This window comes from Microtus ochrogaster, chromosome 2 (genome assembly GCF_000317375.1).
Source record: "Microtus ochrogaster isolate Prairie Vole_2 chromosome 2, MicOch1.0, whole genome shotgun sequence".
Taxonomy (NCBI): Eukaryota; Metazoa; Chordata; class Mammalia; order Rodentia; family Cricetidae; genus Microtus; species Microtus ochrogaster.
In genome coordinates, this window is record NC_022010.1 from 20193004 (window position 1) to 20217451 (window position 24448).

The 24448-nt window shown below is 44.9% G+C and overlaps 1 protein-coding gene across 2 annotated transcripts in view; it reads right to left on the reverse strand.

Annotated features, from left to right (window-relative positions):
• Tpst1 (tyrosylprotein sulfotransferase 1) overlaps window positions 1-24448 on the reverse strand; it is a 58778-nt gene that overhangs the window by 32247 nt on the left and 2083 nt on the right. For both annotated transcript variants that reach the window (XM_013350386.2, XM_005344552.3), the window contains exon 2: window positions 3932-4880. In XM_013350386.2, coding sequence (XP_013205840.1) covers window positions 3932-4776 — 845 coding nt within the window. In that variant the 5' untranslated portion in view covers window positions 4777-4880. The remainder of the gene's footprint in view (window positions 1-3931; window positions 4881-24448) is intronic.

The following is a 24448-nucleotide window of genomic DNA, read 5'->3' on the forward strand; positions in this document are numbered from 1 at the left end:
CTGTAGACCAGGCTGGTCTCAAACTCACAGAGATCCGCCTGCCTCTGCCTCCCAAGTGCTGGGATTAAAGGCGTGCGCCACCACCGCCCGGCTTTCTTTGAAGATTTACTGATATTTATTTATTTGATTGTATGTGTGCACCTCATGTGGGCAGCTGTCAGTGGAGGTGGAAGAGAACATCAGAGCCCCCGAAACTGGCGAAGTTGTGAATCATTCACTTCGAGTCCAGGAACTGAACTTGGTTTTCTGCAAGAGCAGCAAGTGCTCTAACCACTGAACTACAACTCCAGTCCCCAGCAAAACATTTAAAACCATTTGAAGATGCCTCTTTCCTTGATTCCTATTAAATCAATTTAATGCAAATTTACAATGTTGTGAACCTATGATAAAACAATAACACAAAAGTCTGCACTCAAATAATGTGATAAATGATACTGGGTTTCCAATGAAACGGCAGTAACCATGACCCTTGCATGGAGTCCAGAAGCTGTTATTACGCAAGCAGCCAAGATGGCTGAGAGAACAAAAGCCTTAGGTTTCCTTCAGCCTCTACACATTAGGAATACATACTGAAAATCATGTTACAGAGACAGAGCAGAAAATTGTGCACTCAGAACAGGAAAGCTGCAACTATAAAAACCAGAACATATTAACACATGACAGGAAGACGAGATGGGATTGGTGGCACATTCCTGAAGTTCCAACAGTCCAGAAATATAAGTAGGAGAGTCAGAAATTCAAGACCACGCTTGACTATTGTGACGGCTATTTCTGGTTGTCAACCTGACTACATTTGGAGTGAACTACAGTACAGGAGGGCCACCTGTGGGAGACCTTTCGCTTGGTTTGAAATGGGTAAATTCAATTCTAGTCCGGACCTCTGAGGCAGGAAGACACACCTTTGATCTTGAGGTGGGAAGATTCATGATGTGGGATGCCCTTCTTTATGCTGTGAATACCATTGGTTAATAAAGGAACTGATTTGGCCAATGGCCAGGCAGAATAGAGCCAGGCAGGAAATCCAAGCAGAGAGACAGGAAGAAAGAAGACAGAAGTGAGAGAGACGCCAGCCAGCAGTCGCCAGGGAAGAAGATGTGAGGAACAAAGCAACAAGTCTTGATAAAATATAGAATAATACAAGTGATTTAATTTAAATTGTAAGAGTTGGTTAATAATAAGGCTGAGCTAACAGGCCAAACAGTTTTAAGTTTAATTAGTATTAAGTATTTAAGTTTAATAATTAGTATTAAGCCTCAGAGTGGTTATTTGGGAACTGGTGGACAGGAGAGAAAACTCCATTACAGACCTGCCTTTAATCGGGGTCATACCTTCTGCTGGAAACCTATCTAAGGACATGGAAGAAAGCTTTTGCTCTTTGTCTGCTTGCCCTGGCCTTGCTAGCTAGCACACTCATTCCTTCACTGGCACTGGAACCTCTTTGGAACTCCAGCATACACTAAAGACCAGCTGACACATCCAGACTTGTGGACTGAGCAAGCACTAGAGTCTTGGACTTTATATTCACGGCCAGCCATTGTTGGGTTAGCTGGACTGCAGCCTGTAAGCCGTTCCAATAAATCCTCTTTACACGCACACACACACACACACACACACACACACACACACACACACACACACACACAGAATCATTCTATAAGTTTTGTTACTCTAGGGAGCCCTGACTGATACAACTATATAGGGAGCTCAAGGCCACTCTGGGCTATATGATTCACGTCCCACCATGAAGGCTGGGTCAGCAGACACTTAAAAAAATGGAACAGAAAGTCCAACGAAAGGCAAGTAGCTGGAGCTTTGAGAACAGAGACAGAGGGATTCTGGAGCTGTGATAAGGGGGGAAAACATGCAAACCAATGCATAGGGAATTCTGTCCAGCCCTTCTATGGCAACATAACAGAGCCTGCTCCTACCCAGCAGGTGGGAAATTCTACCCAGTAGACAGTACTCAAGAAGGCCTTATTCATAGAAAGCATAAAGCAGTTCTTTCACTCACCAAATAAACCATAGACACAAAATTCTGAACACTCAATCTGGCCAAGTAATTTAAATGAACTCCAGAACAAGGCTCAATACTTTTAGAGTATTTATAGAAAGTACAAAAATATCCAAGACTCAAAATAGTAATATTCACAATGTTTGGCGCACAAATAAGCAGAAAAACGTAATGAGTAATGAGAAAAATAATCAAACAAAACATGAATAAATCGGGGATTATGAAACACATTTAAAAGCTATTCCATAGACAGTTACCCAAGCAATGACATGAACAAAAAAAAAAAAAAACCCTCAAATAAAATCTTGATAGGTTTTTTTTTTGGGGGGGGGTTGTTTTGTTTGAGGAAGGATCTCAGCTAAGCAGGGTGTCAACTGGCTTGCCTGGAACTCACTATATAGGTCATGCTGGTCTCAAACTCTGTCTCCTGAGCTCTGAGAGTCAAGACATATGTCACCATACCCATCATCTAATCAAAATTTGAAAAGTATCATGCATTCTTTTTAATTGCTGAGAAGATAAGATGGAAGAGGGGCTGGAGAGCTGTCAAAGTGAGAGTGCCTGCTGCTCTTGGGAAGGACCCAAGCTTGGCCAACAGTGCCCATGCCGAGCAGTTCACAACCCTGGTACTCCAACTCCAGACAACCTGATAGCCTCTTCTGGTCTATACTGGTATTGCACTCACATAGCACACAAATAAAATAAATCTTTTTTTTTAAAAGATGAATGAGCTTCCAGAATAAAATAGTAAGATCACCAGTCAACACGTGTGTGTGCATGCACGCATGTACACACACACACACACACACACACAAAGAAAAAAGAGAGCACAAAGAGTTTGGGGTTAGCCTAACTGGTTTTTGGTCTTGCTTTGGTCCATTACTTCCTCACTGTGCCCCTTCCCTACACCGTGGAGCAGGAATGTATATTCTGTACCACTATATACTGGAAGTATGTGATCTGCTTTTTTATCTTAATTTTATAAGGGAATATATAGGAATAAAAGTGAAATTTAAGTATAACCAATTTACTCTCCTCAATTTTTTAAAAATTTATTTATTTGTATTTCATGTACATTGGTGTTTTGCCTGCATGTCTATTGTGTAAGGGTGTCAGATTCCTCAGAACTTGAGTTTCAGACAATCATGAGCTGCCATGTGGGTGCTGGGACTTGAACTGGGGACCTCTGGAAGAACAGTCAATGCTCTTAACCACTGAGCCATCTCTCCAGCCCCTACTCTACTGAATGTAGCAGCAACTTCTATTCGCGTGACCTCACCGTAGGAATAAAAGTCACCAACAGATTATCAGTGCCAGGACAGCTAGTTCAGGAGAAAGAAAGCAGATACTGACATCTCACCAATGCTAAAATCACTGTTGTATGCATACTGAACTAACAATCTTCTTATATGAACTAGGTGCCCAGATTTTGGAGATTATCTAGCCTTTTGTAAAAACACAATGTATCTTTCACATACCCAAAAGCAAGGAATGTGGTTCAGTCCTTTGGAAAACTACAAGAGCCCACCAGGGGCAAGCTCTGGAGTCTAATCTGGCCTTGCTCTTTCTGTGGTTGATCAACCTCCTACCTGCAGGAGATAATGATGTCCTTATCCGTCCCTGTGACATTTTCTAAATTCAGCTTGGTGATGTGACTTCAGTATAGGGTTTGCCCAGCAGCCCTGTCCCCAGCTCTGCACAAACACACTTGCCTATATCTTTTCTCTTCTTTCTTGAGACAGGGTCTCTGTGGCCCTGACTGCTCTGCAACACTTCATAGACCTGGTTGGCCTTGGACTCACAGAAGCTTGTCTCTGTGTCCAGTGGGGGGGGGGGGGGGGCTGAGTGAATGGCACACTTCTACATCTCCATCATTTGAATACAGGGTCAGAAAGAAGAAGAAACACTGCATGTACTCACTTTGACAGAGACACTCCCCCAGCTTTCCCGATCATTTCCTCATGGTGCAAAACTGAATGGTTCCAAGGGATCTGGAGGAACTTCAAGAGCGTTCTCATCCACCGTTCAGGGTGTAAGACAAGCTGTTCATAGTGGACCATCATGCACTTTTTATACCCAACCTCCACACACTGGTTGTACATGGTTTCTATGGCCCGATTCCACTTGGTCAAGCAGTCCCTGTAGCTGTTCAGGTCAAATCCCGCTATGGTTACTTTTCGAGAAATCATCGAATGCACTGATGCCCGGCCATCTCGGATCATCAGGAGAAATTTGGCATTGGGAAATAACCTAGCAAGGTAAGTCAAGGATTTCAGGGCAAAAGGATCTTTGTTACATAAATAAGGCGCTGGCTCCCCATGTTTAACAATGACCTCCAGAAGGAAGGCTTGCATGGCAGAATCCAGCACTTCATCAGTGACACCAGCCTCGTCCAGGCGGATCTTCTCTTTACTGGACCGGGACCACATCTGCTTCAGGGCAAGGATCCGAGGGATGACCCGGGTTTCCTCTCCACAGCGGATGTCAGGATGTGCATCCAGCATAGCCCTCATGAGCGTTGTTCCACTCCGGGGCACACCTCCAATAAATATTAAAGGCATATCTTTGTGATAGGTGAATGTTGTGTTGGCTTTGCTGTCCAGGTCAGGTCGCACAGTCGTCTTGGGGTTCTCCAGTCTAGCTGGCTGGCTGCGTTCCTCTATTCGGTGATGGCACTCCATGGCATGCTGGCCCAAGTAAAACACTGTCACAGAACTAATCACCAGACATGCCAAAAGTAGATTCTGCTTCAGCTTTCCCACCATCTTGATGTGGTTATCTTCTTTTTAAACATATATTTTACCCAAAATTATTTTTGTCAAGAAATGTTCAGGCCATGGAGATTCTACTTCAGAAAGATGGTCAGCATCTGGTAGAAAAACAAAGATTACATTATGATTGCACCAGTCAGCAATGGTTCTAGCCAGAAAGCAGCAGAAGCGACCTGGATGCTTGACTCTCCTAAGAATGTAAGATCCACAGATGTGAGCAAACAGTGAGGCACATGGTGAAGGTCTATAACCCAGCTACTCAGGAGGCTGAGACCAGCAGACTGTATTAAGGCCAGTCTACATTCGAGGACAGCGTGGGCAACTTCGTAAGTCTGTCTCAAAGTAAAAGGATGCTGGGAATACAGCCTATTGGCAGAGTGCTTGCCTACCATGAAGACCCTCTAGAAGAGAGCCCCATGCCCTCAAACAAACAAAAAATGCTTATAATTAGAAACAGTTTTTTTTTTTTTATTTAACAAACATGAAGCTATGCACCTGGCTCATAACAGAAAAACAAAACCATTTTTAACAGCAAATTTAGCAAATATTTAATACATTCCACTTGTATTCAAATTGCTACACACAGAAATACACATCAATCTTCTAGCTGTTCCATCCTCCCTACCCGCAGAGAGTGTGAGTGTGTGTGTGTCTGTGTTCTCTAAACATACCCTACTGACTCTGTTTTCCAGCAGGATGCTAACTAAAACAGAAAAAGAAATCTATGTGGAGAAGTGACTGGATATACTAGAGAAGAAATACATTCTAGGCTGGGGAGATGGCTGAGCCATCCTGCTGCTCTTGCAGAGAACATGGGTCCAATTCCTAGCACCCACATGGTGGCTAATAGTCATCTATGACTCCAGTTTCAGGGGATCTGATGGACTCTCCTGGCTTCCAAGGGTGCCAGCCACATGTGATACATACATACAGACAGACACACACACACACACATAGACAAAATACCCACACACATAAAATAAAAATTTTAAAAATCTTAGAAAAGGAAGAGGAGAATATATTCTGAGAGTCAGGACTTCCAGCTCTGGCCCAGTGACAACGCAGCCAATCCCCCCTCCCCTTGGCAATTATAGCTTGATTAACAACTGGGCCTTTCAGTGCTCTGGAAATCAAAGGACTAAAACAACCTAAGAACATTTACAACTGAACACTATAAAAGCAGGTCAGAACAGCGAGTCTGTAACTCCACCATCCACCAGCTCAGTAGGTAACATGGGCAGCAGGACAGTGAACAGTTGGCACTGGTAGCTTTTGCTCTTAAGTGGAGGGAGCTTGTTAATCTGAAGTGGGGAACAAGACACGTGCCCGAGTGCACTGTCAAGCTGAACAAAGTGAGCAACTCTAGAAGGCTGAGGCTATGGTGCCGGCTGAGCAATGCAGGCACAAAGAAATCGGGAATGGAGAAGTTTGTATGGCTCAGATTTACAATCCTAAGACTTTGAGGCAGGTAAAATGCCAGGAGTTTGGTGCTAGCCTGGCCTATATACTGAGATCTAGGTCAGACTGGACTAATAGATACTGTCTGAAAAAAAAAAATTAAAGAAGGAGAAGGGGGAAAGGGAAAAAGAAAAAGGGAAAGAAGACATAGATGTACAAACAGCCTAAACTTGACAGCTCCCCTGCTCCAGGCCAGATGTACAGGTGGAAGAGCTTAATGTCTCAGTGGTCTAAGCCACGCACTAATCAAACACCCGCACACAGTATACAGTGTATCTACACGGACAAGCTTACAGAGAGAACAGTCCGCAGAAGCAGGAATTTAACTGCCAACAGGCAGTATGGACTTTGTCCAGTAGATGAAAATCTCCTGACTGTTCTGTTGTCACAGTTGCACAACTATAAATCTAATAAAATCATTGAACTCTAACAATGGGTGAGTATTATGACATACAAATCACACCTCAACACAGCTGTTTTCTAAAAATGAATACATAATTAAAAAATGGTTTAATGGTCTCAGCGAGCTATACCAACCAAAATCTGGTTTTCATTTATTCATTTATTAATCCATTTGATGCAATGGAGTGCCTGGTATTCTGTCAGGCATTGCACAGACTTCAATCAAGAACCCTGAGAAATACGCTGAGATTAAAAGAAAGATTGACTTAATTAAAAAAAAAGACTACATGGGGCTGGAGAGATGGCTCAGCGGTTAAGAGCATTGCCTCCTCTTCCAAAGGTCCTGAGTTCAATTCCCAGCAACCACATGGTGGCTCACAACCATCTGAAATGAGATCTGATGCCCTCTTCTGGCCTGCAGGCAGACACACAAGACAGAATATTGTATACGTAATAAATTAAAAAAAAAAAAGACTACAAATAAAAAGCATTAATTAAGACAACTGGTAGCAATACAGCATTAAAAAGTCTTAATACAAAATAGTAACCATTATATGGAAGGCACTCTTAAGATGTTATCCCAGGATTTAATTTAAAAGGGAGTATATGGGAAGGAAAAAAAAAAAAACAATGGCAAGAAGACCAAGAAACAGAAAACAGAGTAAGAGTCAACCCTGGAAGAGCAATGTTCTAGTTGATGAAATTAGAACTATATTATAAGGATGATGGGACCTTCCCAAACTAGAAGAGGGGGGCATTCTATAGAACTGAGGGTCTGCTTCACCCAAATGACAACAGGCCCAAGGATGACACACAGCATGACAATTTTAAGCATACAGGAAACATTAAAAAAAAAAGAATATAAGAAGGGGGCTGGAGAGAGGGCTCAGTGGTTAAGAACACTGGCTGCTCTTCCAGAGGACCTGAGTTCAATTCCCAGCACCTGCATGGCAGCTCACAACTCTCTGTAACTCAAGTAGATTTGACTCCCTCACACAGACATGCATGTCAAACACCAATGCACATTAAACAAACAACAACAACAACAAAAAAGAACCAAAGGGCCAAATAACCAGGTGGTGCCAGATGTCTCAACTCAATGTTTGTCCTTGTGTGTGTGTGTGTGTGTGTGTGTGGGTGCGTGTGTGTGTGATGTATGTGTGTGTCTGTATATAGAGGTCAGAGGTCAACCTTGGTGTCATCCTCAGAAGCACGAGCACCTCCTGAGACAGAGATTTCTCTTGGCCTGGAACTCACCACTTGTCACACTGACAAACCGGTGAGCCCCGAGGCTCGACCTGTCTCTACCTTCCCAGCACTGGGATTACAAGCAAGCACCACCACACTCGGCGTTTTTTTACATGGGTTCTGGGGGTCAAATTTACATCCTTGTGCTTGCTAGGCAAGCATATTACTAAAGCCTTCCCTCAAATCAGTCTTTCCTTTTAAAAAAAAAACTTACTTATTAGGTATACAGTGTCTTATTATATATACAGTATTCTATCCGCAATGCATGCGTGCAGGCCAAAAGAAGGCATTTAATCTCATTACAGATGGTTGTGAGCCACCATGTGGTGGATGGGAATTGAACTCAGGACCTCTGGAAGAACAGGCAGTGCTCTTAACCACTGAGCCAACTCTCCAGCCACCAGTCTTTCTGTCAAAGTGGCACTTACTTAGGCTACGATTTGAAGAATGAGTAGGAGTGAGGCAGCATGAAGTGAAGGGCATGCTGAGCTCAAGAGCCCATGTTGAGAAGGCATTTGAACACTGTCAAGGAGAAAAGGCCAATGTAGTTCCAAGGCAGGGAACAAGGGGGCAGATGAAGAGACAAAAGCAGGCGGGGCTGGACTCCAAACCTCACAGTGCCAGTCAGGATGATGATTGTGCAGCATCATTAAATGTGACTGATTGTAAGCAAGAGGCACTTGATCAGACTTAGGATCATAAGATTTCATTCTAGGCAAAACAACCTTGACAACGAATAAAGCTGAAGGACTCCCACTTTGAAGTTTCAGAACTACAAAGCCACTGGAATGATGCCAACCTAAAATGACTAACAGAAACAGAGACTGTCCAGAGCAATGAGTTTATTTGGAAATAGCAAGAGACCGTGACCCAGGATTCATGTGCCATGACAGGGCATTCAAAGGGAACTGTTTAAAGACAGAGGGCTAGAGAGATATTTCAAGGAGCAAAATGCTTGCCTTGAAAACACTAGCACATTTCCACCCTCAGAATCCATGCTAAGGCACACACAGGAAAACAGGTAAGCATCCGCCATGCAAGCCAGACAACCAGAATTCAATTCCTCCAACACACAGTAGAAGCAGACAGCTGTCTTCCAGTGGTTTTCCTTTACCTGCACATACACTGTTTATATACACATGTGCACACATGTACACAACATTTGTGTGTGATCTCAGCAAAGGGAGGTGGAGACAGTGCTGGTCAGCCTGTGTAACCTGCTTGACAAATAAAAGGTGGAGGGCACCAGAGGAACGACACTGGAGGTAGTCATCTGGCCTCCCAACACGCGTGTGCCCACATGTAGACCGGACAGACTGAAACTGGGAGAGTGCTTGCCTGGTATGCATGAAGCACTGAGATCATCCCCAGCACCACATAAACCCAGCATGGTGGTACATGCCTGCAATCCCTGAACTTAGGAGGTGGAGGCACGAAGATCAGGAGGTCAAAGCCAGCCTTGCATACATACAAGAGACCCTGTTTCAAACAAACAAAAAGTCACAAAATTGTGTAGAAAAAGGTCAGTTTTACTATATGTAAGTTTTCGTTCTTTTATTTTTCTTTCTTGGTTTTTCAAGACAGGGTTTCATTAAAGAAACCCTGGGATTTCAGGTGTGCATCACCATTGCCCAGCCTGATTCTTCTTTTACTTTTGTGTGTGTGTGTGTGTGTGTGTGCAGGTGCTGGAGGAGTTTAGATGAGGGTGCTGGATGCCCTGGAACTAGAGCTGCAGGAAGTTGTGAGATTCGCCCAACATGGGTGAAGAGCAGAATCCATGTGACGCAGGAGCATAACCACTGAGCCGTCTCTCAAGCTCCTGTTTTTTCTTTTTAGTGAAGGAAAATTTGAGGGGAACTGTGATATTTTGGAAAACAAGAAAGTGAATTGACCAAATGGTACTCAGTGGTGTGGGTCCAGTGGCAGGGAATGAAGTGAACGACAAGTGTTACTGATACCGACAGAGAAATGATCCTAGGAAAAGTTCTCAAGTCTAGTTCACAAATTCTTTAATGAAATTTTCCAAATGACTGAAATCTGGACAAAGCACACTCAACTCAGTGAAACAGGGCAGAGCTAATTTTCGGGGCTTTAACAACGGTTGCTTTATCTTTGGGTTGTCACGGGAGTGTCTTCCTAACGGGCTCCATTTGTTTCAGGGCTTTCTGAGCATGCTACAGAAAGCAGAGAAGCAAAACTACACAAAATTAGTCTGATCGAGCAAGGCTTTCTGATAAAAACTTACACGTCTCATATTTTAAATTATATTTAACTTGCTAACTTTTGACAACTGTCGGGACTCAATGGATGACAGATGACTCAAAGTTACCTTAGCAGCAAGGAAAGTCAACTGAAGGCAGGGGTGTGCACTCTGGTAGTGTTTGCCCAGCATGCATAATGCCTTGGCTTCTATCCCCATGAGGGGGGAAAAAATCCACTCAGTTGTAAAACAAAAACAAACAACAAGCTACCTTTCTAAAATCAAAAATAAAAAGTAGATGCTTACCAAAACTTAACAAGGTGAGCTGGCCATGGTGTCGCATGCCTTTAATGCCAGCACTCAGAGGCAGAGGCAGGTGAATCTTTCTCTTGAGTTCAAGGCCAGCCTGGTCTACAGAGAGAGTTCCAGGACAGCTGCGGCTAAACCCTGTCTCAAAAAAGTCAAAGAGAAAAAAATAAAATAAACAAGATGGCCATGGCTACTGTCCCAGTACTTAAAAGCTAAGGCGGGAAGATGAGGAATTCAAAGCCATTCTTAGCTTCAAGGTCATCCTTAGCTACGTCTGGATTTGGAAGCTAGCCTGACCTAGAGACTCTAGCTCAAAAACAGAAAAGGTTAACATGGCTGATGCCTACAGTGTCTTATACCATTAGCAATTTCCCACTAAACATCTCAACTACCTATCCTGAGCATACTGATAGTATCAGAATATATCTCAGAACACAGATCTTTGTGGCCCTACATGTGACTTTTGCACACTTAACAGGCCATCAAGGTCACCAAATGGGTGCTCCAGCTAAGGACCAAAGGATCAGTTGGGCACGTTAGCCAGACAAAAATACCAAAAAAAATCCAAGAAAGGGTCTTTCGCGTCTGCAAAACATTTTCCTTATTTTTACTAACTTCTGAAGTTCGACTTCCTCTTTGGATGTTTCTCAAGCTGGAAGACCACAGGTCCAGACTGCAGCTCTGCTACAAGGGGCCTCAGTGTCCTGCTTCACAGATGATCAAGCTGAGACTCAGGCAGTATGTTCTCCTCAGCACTTCCCTAGGTCTCACCAAATCTTCAAATGTCCTTTTGCATTTTATCTTACATATTGTATTTACTCCAAAAGATGTTCAATCCCTAAAGCCCAAAGACTTTGTCTACACGCCACCTCCACCACAGCAGGCGTAGTGGAAAGACAGTGCTCATCACATGCAGTCATCTTCAGTGAGCTTCCAAAAGGACCCATCTGGCAGCAACATTCTCTGGCTAGGAGACAGTGTCAAGCATGAGGTCCCTACCCACATCGTGATGTTATTCCTCTCAAAGCCTTGGCAAGTAGCCCTTTAAGAAAGCATGGGGCCAGGGATATGGTTCAGTGGATAAAACCCTAGCCAGGCAAGTGTGAGAGCCGGAGCCTAGAGCACACATAAAAAAGTTGGACGGGCATGGTAGCTGCCTGTGATCTTAACACTTGGGAAACAGTGACAGGGATTCCCCAAGGCAAGCTGGCCAGTTAAGACTCACCAAAATCAGTGAGAGACCTTGCCTCAATAAAGTGGAGAGAGATTGAGGAAGACACTATTGAGTCCAGGCCTACACACACACACACACACACACACACACACACACACACACACACACCACCCCCCCCCAAAGAAAAAAAATGACATAGCACGGCTGGAGAGACAGCTCAATGGTTAAGAGCACATACTGGTCTGCAATGGTGGCGCACACCTTTAATTCCAGCACTCAGGAGGCAGAGGCAGGAGGATCTCTGTAAGTTTGAAGCCAGCCTGGTCTACAGAGCAAGTTCCAGGGCAGTCAGGGAAACACAGAGAAACCCTGTCTCAACAAACAAACAAGCTAACAAAGGGCACATACTGTTCTTTCTGAGGACAGTTCACACCTGGCTGTAAGCCCAGCTCCAGGGGAATCTTAATAGCGTTGACCTCTGTGGACTCTTGCCTACACACTCACATATTGCCCCCATGTACATAATTAAAATAATAAAAAGAAATCTTCTTAAAAGACATTGAAGTAGGAGGACTTGTTGGGAAGAAAGGGTCCAGTAGGAGAAGGAACTAAGAGAGGACCATGGGAGGGTATAGTGAAATATTTTATATATGTGAATATATTATATGCAAATATTTCATATATATACTACATATATTATATGTGAATATGTTATATTCATATATTTTATATATATTATATATATGAACTTGTGAAAGGCTAAGTCAGTCAAAAAAAGAGAAAAGAAAAAAGCACAGTAAAGGCTGGCCTGACCATTTCCTTACACTTCTACCAGTGTATACATGCAAGTGTATATGGACATCCGTGTGAAAAGAGAGAGAGGCCTCTTCCCAGCACCTTAAATGCTGCATCATGTCTTTTCAAAAAAGTAGGAGCAGTGTTTTCTCAGCTGGGCCCTTTGCAGAGATAAGGCTAAATACAACCAGCACAGACCTTAGAATGCTGAGTTTCATTTTTAGCTTCAAGAGGAAGACAAAGAACTGACATGCCGTAAAACATAACTTAACACTCTGACCAGAACTGGTGCACTGCAGCCTGTTCTTCCTCTTTCATTGCTTATGTACAGTCCTGGAGAACAAGGAAAAGGCTTTCCATGCTAGGCAACCATTCTACCCACACTCCCCAAAATCTCCGCAAACTTTCCAAAGTACTTCAGCACTGAGCTGGAGAGATAGACGGCTTGGAGGTGACCAGCACTGGCTGCTCTCCCAGAGGAACCAGGTCTGATTCCAGCACCCACATGGCGGCTCACAACTCTGTGTAACTCCAGGCTCAGGGAATCCTCCTCTTCTGCCCTCCATGGACACTGCATGGATGTGGTACACAGGCACAGAAACAGGCAAGACACCAAACTCATAGAATAGATAACTATTAAAAACAGCACTGCCAGATATGGTAGGGGACACATTTAATCACAGCACTCAGGAGGCCAAGGCAATTGTGTCTCTTTGGGTTCGTGCCTTGTGGCAAGCTCCAGGCCAGTCAAGGCCATATTTGAGACCCTATCTCAAATAAATAAATAAACAAACAAACAAGAAAAATGAATTAAATAAATAAAATAAAACCAGTAATGACTGGCCAGCAAGATGAGTTCATGAGTAAAGGTGCTTGCTGCCACATCTGACGATCTACATTCAATTCTCTGCACTCACATTAAAATAGGAGAGAACAGACTCCTGCAAGCTATGCTCTAAGCTCCACACACACGCCATGGCACAAGTCCACCCACCTCTCCTATATACACATACACATAATAAATCAGTGAAATTAAAATGCCACACTGTGCATGTGCAGAAGTCAGAGGACAGCTTGAGGGAGTTGCTTCTTTCCTTCCTTGGGCTTAAACTCAGGGTGACAGGCTTGCTGTCAAGTGTCTCCACTGACTCATCTTGCTGGCCCTGCTACAGATTCTGTAGGTTTTTTGTTGATTGGGAGTAGGGAGCAGGAATGACTCAGCAGTTAAGAACATTGACTTCTCTTCTAGAGTGTAGTGATATTTTGTTTGTGCTATAACAAATGAAGTTTGCCTGAAGATCAGAGTGCAGAGCTAGCCACAGAGGCCAGGCAGTGGTGGCACACCTTTAATCCCACCACTTCCAGAGTCGGACCTCTCTGAGTTCAAGGCCACCCTGGGCTGTGCTAGACTGAATCAGTCTAAAAGAGAAACAGAGGCAAGCAGTGGTGGCTCACACCTTTAATCCCAACACTTGGGAGGTGGGGACAGGAAGTGATGTGGCTGGGTGGAGAGAGGAATGTAAGGCGGGAGGAGACAGGAGCTCAGGACTCGGTCTGAGGTTTCATAGAGATGGCATTCAGTCTGGGGACTTATAGAGACAGGATACCTATTTGGTCCGAGGATCTCGTAGAGGTAAGAGCTAGTAGCTGGTTGCTCTGCTGTGATCTTTCAGCTTTCACCCCCTAATATCTGACTCTGGGTTTTTATTATTAAGATCAATTAGAAATCAAGTTATACCACAGGACCTGGGTTCAAGTCCCAGAACACGGCAGCTCCTAACTGTCTAAAACTACAGTTCCCTCTTCTGGCTTCAGTGAGCACGAGGCACTCATGTGATACACATGACATACTTGCAGGCAAAACACCCATATGCATGACATGAAAATAAATACATCTCCCGTCTTCAACACAACTCCTAAAGCTAAGGCGCACGGAATAAGTGTAGAAGAGCGGCAGGATCATTGTAAGACCAGAGGGCAGGAAGCTGCTGTGAGGTTTCCTCTCCTAGGAATGCGAGAGAAGCTACACCATGAAGCTGCACCAACGTGGATGCCCAACCATGGTGTGAACAAGGATGACACCTACAGATATGCTGACGTGGAAGAAGGAAAGCTCAGGAGGCCTCAACCCTAGACAAAGAACTCCAGGGATGGACTTGACTGGAGGCAGCACACTTCAATAAGCATGTTATGGTCAGGAGGAATGCGAGCTGACCAGGCATTAAGAACTGCCCCTAACATCCAGGATACACTCCACGGCAGGGGGAAATACAAGCTAAAAGCCCAAGCACTTTTGAAAGTTCAAGTTAAATAAAATAATGTCTAGGAGTTGTTCTTAATAGAACACTGGAGGCATCAGGTGGTGATGGCGCATGCCTTTAATCCCAGCACTTGGGAGGCAGAGACAGGTGGATCTGAGTTTGAGGCCAGCCTGGTCTACAAAATGAGTTCCAGGATAGCCAGGTCTACACAGAGAAACCCTGTGTTGGAAAAACCAAAACAAACAAACAGAAGAACTCTGGAGGGCAGGTGAGTGGAGGAGGACATCTAACGAGACTAGTGAGCTGACCTGCTGAAACTCAGCAAGGGTCACTGTTGGCTCAATATAATGATCCATTTTTTAGATACATAGGACATTTGTCAAAAGACGATAAGATGAGGCAAGCAAAATGGTTCTGCAGAGTGGTTAAAGGTGCTTGCCCCCAGTGATGCAAGCCTGGGACTTGAGCTCTGTCTCCAGAACCAGTATAAAGGTGAAAGAATCTACTCCAGAAAGTCGTCCTCTGTTCTCCACAAGTGCACTATGGCATGCGCGCGCGCACACACACACACGTGCACACATGCAGGCAGTTTTGCTGACCCAGTCCTCTTCTGGATTCTTCAACTCAAGTCTAACAGTCAGCTATAACCCATGGTAATCAACACATTTTCGTGCGCAAACACACACGCACAAGGGAGAGCTGATCCAACAGTTTATTTCCATTCGGCCACTCAGTCAAGCTTATGCCTCCCTAGCAACTTTGTAGAATTAATCCAGACAAGGGAAAGGAGACGAGAAGGGGGTGCCGAGTCCGTCTCCCAGCCAGGTGGTCACAGGAGACGGGAGCTGAGCTTGGTCTGAACTCGGTCCGAGTCACGGCATGAGATAAAGCACTGAGTCACAGTTTCCTCACCACAGAACAAGAGCAATGACAAACCCTTTCACAGCAATCAGGGTGGAATTATGGAAGGAAGGTGCAGGGAGAGGAGGAAACAGCACACCTGCAAGGCGCTCCCTTCTAAAGAGTAGCTTCCAAGGCGCCCACACATGCTGGTCCTTGTCCCCCACCTTGCCCGCCCTCAGCTTGTTGACAACTGCCTATGCTCGCCTCCTGTGCTGTTCCCCTTTTCCTTCACATCTCCTCAGGGAGGGCCGCTGTCTCTGGGTACTCTTTCCATCCTCCAGCCCAAAATCAACCACTTCCCCTTTCTGCAACCTCAAACGACTGGGTAAAAACATCTTGTGTTCACTCAGACAGACCACTGTGAGTAGTTAGTTTACTCCAGCAGACTGCAATCTTGGTGAAAACCCATCATCATCCAGTATGCTGTGGATACGTGAACAGTAGGTGAGGATAAAACCAGGAACCCATGGGTAAATATGAAGCAAAGTGTTTCCTAAATCTTCTAGAAACACCTATAGAGTCATCTGAAACAAAGAAATATTCAACAAAATAACCAAAATAAAACAAAGAACTACAAGTAAACAGAAACAAAATCATCTGAAAGCAATGTATTTTGTGTGTATGGGTGTGTCTGTGTACCACTTATGCCCTGATGCCCATGGGGGCCAGAAGAAAATGTTGGTCCCCTTGGGACCAGGCTTACAAATGGTTGTGAGCCACCATGTGGGTGCTAAGAATTAAACCAGGTTCTCTGGAATAGCAACCAGTTCTCTTAACTGCTGCACCATCTCTCTAGCCCTATTCTGTTGTTAGTTCACTATCTTCTTCTGATGGAGGAAGGCCATTGGTTAATTAAATAAAGAAGCTGCTTGCCCTGATAGGTTAGAACGTAGATGGGAGGAGTGAACGGAGCAGAATGCTGGGCGGAAGAGGAAGTGAGGTCAGACTTGACAGCTCTCCTCTCGGGGGCAGACGCCTCAGAGAGACACGATGCTCCACTCTTGCGGGCAGAGGCGAGAGCTCTGCTCTCTGAGGCACACGCAATGAATCTCTGACCCAGGATGGACGTAGGCTAGAATCTCCCTGGTAAGCCACCTTATGGGCTACAGCAAATTATTAGAGATGGGCTAGTCCAGGTGCTAGAGTTAGCCTAGAAGAGGCTAGATAGAAATGGTCAAGCAGTGATTAAATGAATACAGTGTCCGTGTAATTATTTCGGGTAAAGCTAGCCGTGCGGGCAGCTGGGTGCCGGGGATGCAGCGCCACTGCTCCTATTACTACATTCTTCTTCTTGGTAGGACCTTTCTGTGTAGCCCTGGCTGTCCTGGAACTCACTCTGTAGCCCAGCCTGGCCTCAAATTCAGATCCACCTGCCTCTGCTTCCTGAGTGCTGGAATGAAATGCATGCCCAACCACTGTCTGGCCTTTTTTTCTAATCAACAAAATAACTATAGAATTCATGGAAGGAGCAGCAAGACAGCTCAGTGGGCAAAGACACTTGGCACCAAGCCTGTCAGCCTGAACTCAATCCCAAGGAGGGAAAGACGCAATTCCCTCAGGTTGTCCTCTGACTTGTATACATTTGCACTGTGGCATGTGCGCACACAAGATAAAAATATAAACAGCTTATCCACAGCCTGTGGCTGAGCCTCAACTTTCTTCAGTCAGTTCATTCACTACCCCACAGTGAAAATGCACCCACCATCCCCTGTTAAAACCTCTGGTGGGCAGTTCCTCTCAGAAAGTCATCCCCAACCAAAACGTAAGACCTCTTTGGGATCCAGCCCCAGCCTTCATCTGCCTTGGCCTCTAACTCTGGTCTCCCCTTCTCCCACCCAGTGCTGCCCATGTCAACTGAAGCATCTCTGAGCTGCTTGTGCAAGGTACCACCACATCTATACCTAACCCCCACTCATCCTTTCAACTTCAAAGCCAACCTCAGCGCCATGGTACTAACATCTACCACGCCTCTCCGTTACATTAGATGGTTAATTTGTCTGCTTTTCCAATCAACTTTGAGCTCCTTAAAAGCAGGACTTTTTATTTTTTTATTTTTAAATATGAGTATGTGTGTGCATGTAAGTACAGTGTCGGCAGAGACGAGAAGAGCACCTGGAGATCCCCTAGAGCTGGGATGACAGGCGACTGTGAACCACCTGATGTGAGTGCGGGGACTGAACTTAGATCCTATGTGCGCTTAACCACTGAGCCATCTCTCAAGCCCCCAAAACTGGAACAAATTTGTTCTGAATGCATTAGTTTCAACTGTCGAGAAGTTAGTGGTGCTGGTGATGGCTGTTAACTAGAGCCTGTTGAGATTTCCTGGAGATGCTGCCAACACTTCACCCTTTGACTTACTCCAGAGACTACAGCATACTGTAGTATACGCATATTGGCTATTCATTACAGCACAGAGTGGTCACATTAAACGTCTTCACCAACACTCTAGGCAGCTAACACCTTCCTAAGGTTAGACTACTGGTCCTTTCTTCCAAGCTTAATGTTATAATTTCACCACCCTTAGAAAGGCTAGAAACACAAAGTTCACCTTCTCTTTCTTTTCCTTTGAGCCACCACTGGTTTGTTTCTTTCGCACGTGCATGTCTGTGGAATGTGCATGCGTGTGTGTGCTTGAATGTGATTAGGACTCAAAGTCTTAATCACTCTCCACTTTGTTAACTGAAGTGGGATCTTTCATAGACTTTGGCTTGTCTAGCCAACCAGCTCACTCCTGGGATCTTGTTTCTGGCTCCCAAGTGCTGGAAAAACAGACAGTTGCCGTTATTTCCTGGTTTCTACACAGGTTCCAGGAGTCTGAACTCTAAACCTCGTGCTGTGTGGAAAGTGCTTTATGCACTGTGTCATTGTCCCAGGCCTTGGAACCCATTTTTTAATTGTACATAATGTTTGCCTGCACGTATGTCTAGGCACCACATGCATGCCCCATGTCTGTGAGGGCCAGAAGAGGGCACTGGGTATCCGAGAACTGGAGATACAGACGGTTGTGAGCCACCGTGTGAGTACTGAGAATTGAACCTGGGTCACCTGGAAGAGCAACAGGAACACTCACTTATGCACCGAGTCATCTCTCGAGCCCCTAATCCGCTCTTTATCTATTTGTCTATTACATCTGCTTGTATCAACTCACACTCTAATACATAAAACAGAATATTACCCTTATTTTGATCACTTATGCTTGATGCAAAAAATAACAAGTTCATGCACTGTGGAATTGGAAGGGAGCACCAAATTAAAGAAACATTTCTAAGAATAATTTTAGATAGGAAGAAACTGAGGCTCAGAAGGATGATTTTCTTCATGAGTCTACTTGGCAAACTGCTGGTAAAGCCAGAAGCCAGCTAGGTCTGACTTTGTATTGCGGTGCTTCCCAGACAGACACACTAGGGACGACATGAGCAAAAGCTATGTGTGCACTGTTAGAGAAACGAAGCAGATTTAAGATTTTCTAAAGTTGTCTTCCATAAGCAAACAGTTCATATTTTCTCTGGAAGAACCATCTCAAATATACTTAGAATGATGAGAGAAAAACCTAATCCACGCGCGCACACTTCACTTTCACAGGTGAAAAGCATGTATTCCCCATGGGTTTTGCTTCTCCACAGTTTGCACCTGCTTAAGTCTAAGGCTGGAGAACTAGGTCTGGTCTTGAGGTAACAGATCTATATGGAGAATAGAAAGTGCACATACAAGTGTCTTTCCTGTTAGGTTTTTTTTTTGGGGGGGGGAGGGTAGGATTTTTTGTTGTTGCTAGGCAGTGGTGGTGCACACCTTCAATTCCAGCACTGGGGAGGCAGAGGCAGGTGGATCTCTGTAAATTCGAGACCAGCCTGGTCTACAGAGCAAGTTCCAGGACAGTCAGAGCTACTTAGAGAAACCCTGTCTTGTTTGTGGTTTTGTTTTGTTTTTTTGAGACAAGGTCTTACGATGTAACTGCGGCTGACCTAGAACTCAGAGATCCACCTGCCTCAGCCTTCTGAGTACTAAGAGTAAAGGAGTAACCACCGCACCCAGCTAGGATTTGCTATGCACATTTATGTGCCCGCGTAAGTTTATGTGTACTTCATACACACAAGTGTTTTCAGAAACCAGAAGTCGATACCAAATCCCTGAATGTGAGGTTACAGGCAGTTTGTGAGCTGCCTGATGCGAGCACTAAAAAACAAACCCAGGTCCTCTGCAAAGTACTGTGAGGGTTTGAATAAGAATGGCCCCCATAGGATCATATTTGAATGCTTCAGTCACTTGGGAGTGGCACTATTCGAAAGGAGGAGTGGCCTTGTTGGAAGAAGTGTGTCAATGGGGATGGGCTCTGAGGCTTCAAGTGCACGCCAAGCCCAGAGTCTCTCTCTGCCATAGATCATGATGTGGCTCTCAGCTACGGCTCCATCATCTGCTTGCATGCCGCCTTGCTCCCTGCCATGATGAAGATGGATCAAACCTCTGCAACTGTAAGCCAGCCCCCAGCTAAATGCTCTCGGTCACAGTGTCTCTTTACAGCAACAGAACGGTGCACGTGCATGTAACCGCCATCTCTCCTGCCCCAGTGTAGGTTCACTATCCCACATACATCGGTTCTCCACTTCTGTTGTGGAAATTACTGCCACCAACCTAGTCACTCACAGAAGAAATTCTGCCGTCTTCTTCTTGAGAAGACAGACATGGAATTGCTCACCAGAAACCACTATAATTACAATGTTTATGAGCAACATGGAAATGCCTTATTATTGTCTTATCTTCTTGCACCTTTCTGAGGACTTCATGACAGAGGCCTATATAACTTCTCTAGGGTAGGAAACATCCTTCAATCCGGTACTGAAAAATTAAAATGCAATCCAGAGTAACAATATCTTAAACATGGACTGTTTCTGCCATGAAATCTGACTCCTACATTTCAAACACACAGAGCACATAAACGAACGTGACTCACCATCTGCCTAAGAAGAGCTGGTGGGGAAGGAGACAAGAGATCCTCCACGTGCCATGATGGTCACACGGGAGGTACGAACAGACCTGAGAAGTTTAGGGAAGAGCTAGGCCGACGGGCTGAGGAAGGGCAGGACAGAGGAAATGGCACTACAGCAGAGGATCCGTAACAGCCCCATTTGGTGGGGAAGTGCATGAGCAGAAGAGGGCAGAAACACATACTGAAGGACTATTAAACAGTCAGCTGACTCCCAGTCAACAGAAATAACAGCACAAAACAGAAACAGAAAAACAGATCTGTTGCGTTTCAGAGTTACCAGTGGCCTAAACAAATGTGTTAAAACCTAATGCTTGAACCCCTTCTTCTTCATAAGCAGAAGGAGAGGCAGGAAGTAGAGAGCAGTCCTAGGACCTTCCAAAGTCTGCTCTTCATGGGAGTACAGGCACACCAACAAAATCCTCAACATTAGCTTTCTTAGAACTCTGAAAATTCACCAAAGGCTTACAAAAATCCAAGGAATGTTTATACAAGAGAGAAGCCCCACGGTCAGCAAGCAGTGAGCTCTATAGCACTATAACTGGCCTCACCCCCTTCCCCCAGCTCTGAGGAAACCTTGAAAACCACCAGCCTCATAGCCATCTTTGGAACACCAGTAGCCACCGGCTGGGGCAGAGCAGAGCTACAGCTCCCAGCAAAACAGTGCTGAGTGGAAAAGAGCTCCCTTCATATGGACGGTCACATCCCCAAAGCATTTGCTAAAAATAATCAGAGACAACTAGTTAGTGCCAAGGCTTCAGGCAACAGCAACCACAACTGGAGGAATCAAGACTAAAGATTTGGGGAATGAGATATTCAGAGAGCTTAGAAAAGCCCCCCAAATGCACGCAAATGTCTCTCAGCTGCTTGACCTGCTGTTCTGTGCAAATAGGAAATGTGGACTAAGGCACGGTGGTCAAAAGGAGTGTCAACACACACGCACACATGCACACACACATGCACACACGCGCACGCACACACACACATGCACACACGCGCACACACACACGCACATACACACAAGCACTTCTAGGATGCTGGAGTATGATCTTCCAAAGTCTGCTTTGCATGGAAGTAGACAAACTGGTTACCACCAGCTTTCTCAGCACCCTGAAAATTCACCAAAGGCTTACAAATATCCAGGGACTGCTTAAAGACGGAAAGCTGATGCTCAGCAAGCAGAGTGAGCTCTGTAACAGATACGGCACTGGGTCGTTCCCTTTCCCTTCGAAACCTGTTCCTTTTCTGGTATTTCCTAACAGGATGAACAGAAACACCATTAGGGCAGCTACCAAAGCCCCAAGTGGAGAAGTCTCAGGGCTTGAGATGTAAATCAATCAGTGGCAGCATGCTTGCTTAGCATACACAAGGCCCTGAAATGCCAAGTCCCCCAAACTCTCCATCCTCAAATCTACCCCTCAGCTTCGCTGGCCTCACCCCCCTGCATCCGGCACCGTGGTGACTTCCATGAAGACAGTCTCGTCTCTGTCTAACTCATCTTCCACAGCACTACCAGTATCAGAAAACGCTTTTCAGAACAGATCCTCCAAGCTGGAGAGAAGGCTCAGTGGTTGCTGATCTTGCAGAGGACCCAAGCTTGATTACCAGCCGTGAAGAAGCTCATAAGCACCTGTAACTCCAGCTTCAGGGGATCTGACGTCCTCTTCTGGCCTTAACAGGCATTACACTCATGTGCACAAACCTATGCAGCAGGAGGCCGTTTGTTGGTTCCTGGCCACTTAGTCCCGAAATAATCACACAGGAACTGTATTATTAAATCACTGCTTTCCCACTAGCTCTAGGTTCTTATTAGCTAACTCTTACATATTAATTTAACCCATCTTCATTAATCTGTGTATTGCCTCATGACAGTGGCTTACTAGTAAAGTTTCAGCATGTCTGACTCTGGCAGTGGCTCCATGGCATCTCTCTGATTCCACCTTTTTTTCTCCCAGCATTCAGCCTAGCTTTCCCTGCCTACCTAAGTTCTGCCTTGCTATAGGTCCAAAGCAGTTTCTTTATTCATTAATGGTAATCACAGCACAGGGAGGGGACTCCCACATCAAACCTATACACTCACACACAGAGATACACATACTATTAAAAATACAATAAATCTTTTTTTAAATCTGTTCTCAATGGCCATTCATGTAACCTGCTAGAGTAGAGGATGTAGAAGTAGAAGTCCATCTTGATTTCAAAGCCCTACCCTTAGGGCTGAGAAAGAGAAAAAAGATATATAAACACAGTAGACATGAAACATTAAGATAATCCAGTGGGGTGGCTCATATCTGTAATGTTAGCACTCAGGACCCTGAGGCAGGAAGACTGTAGCAAACTCTGGACCAGCCTGAGTTGAGAATGAGATCCTATCTCAGAGAGAGAGAGAGAGAGAGAGAGAGAGAGAGAGAGAGAGAGAGAGAGAGAGAGGGGGAGGAGGCATGACGGCTAGGGGAATGGTTCAGTGGGGTAAAGTGCTTGCACACAACCATGAGGACCTTAGCTCGGATCCCCAGAACCCATACAAAGCCAGACACAGTAGTGTGTGCCTATAACCTCAATGTTCCTACAGCAAGGTGAAAGGTGGAGACAAAGGACCTCTGGATCCAGCTAGCCTGACATATATGGTGGAGAATTGGAAGAGACCTGTCTTAGACAAAACAAAATGTAGAAGGTGAGGATTGAACACATGTGTATCCACACTCACACAAATATCCAAAAAGGAAGGCAAAATGAAAGGTTTTCTATAAGCAGGGGTGGTGGTGGCACACACTTTCAATCTCCGCACTTGGGAGGTAGAGGCAGGAGGATCTCTGAGTTTGAGGCCAGCCTGGTCTACAGAGTGAGTTCCAGGGCAGCCATGGCTACACAGAGAAACCCTGTCTTGAAAAACCAAAAAGAAGGAAGAGAAAAGCTTTTCTATAAACTAGATACACAAAGAGATATGACCCAGCCACTTTCTTTCCCTTGATTACACTTGGAATCCCCAATCCATTCTGCTGTCTCCCATATCAGTCTTCAGGTAAAGGATCAAGAATCCTTTTTGAGGCTGAATAAAAGGTTCCACTGTTTAGAGTGCTTTCTGGAGGCTAGAGAGATGGCTTAGAGGTCCTGGGCTCAATTACCAGCAACCACATGGCAGCTCACAACTGTCTGTAACTCCATTCTAGGGGATCTGACCCCCTTGAATGGACAATACCTGCAGGCAAAATACCAATGCACACAAAACAAGAAATAAATTATAAAAAAATCTTTTTAAAAAAGGGTGCTTGCTGTACAGCCATAAAGACCAGAGATGCCCTCTTCTGACCTCTGTGTATGTACTGGCACAAGCAATCCTGTGCAAACACTCATACACACAGTATATATATAAATAAATGCATCTTTAAAGATTTATTTTTAATTTTGTGCATGTATGTGTGCATGTGTGTGGGTACTTGCATGTGGGTGCAGATGCCCCAGAATGCAGGAGAGGGCACCATATCCTGTGAGCCATTGTGAACTGCCCAATATGGGTTCTGGGAATTGAACTTAGGTCCATTTCAAGACTAGTACAAATTCTTCACTCCCGAGTCATTGCTAGTTACAACTCCCTGGTTCTAAGATTTCTAAGGAGAAGGGTGTGTGTGTGTGTGTGTGTGTGTGTGTGCACGCGCGCGCACGCACCCGTGCATATGCTTAGAGACCATGGGTAGAGAGAAGAGGGAGAGGGGAAAGATGAAAACCGAGACCTGATGTTCACCAGAAATGGAGACTGAATAAACATCTTTGAAAACCATGAATAGTTGGGCAGTGGTGGTGCACACCTTTAATCTGAGCACTCAGGAGGCAGAGGTAGGTGGATCTGTGAGTTTGAGGTCAGCCTGGTCTACAAGAGCTAGTTCCAGGATAGGCACCAAAACTACAGAGAAACCTGTCTCAAAAAAAAAAAAAAA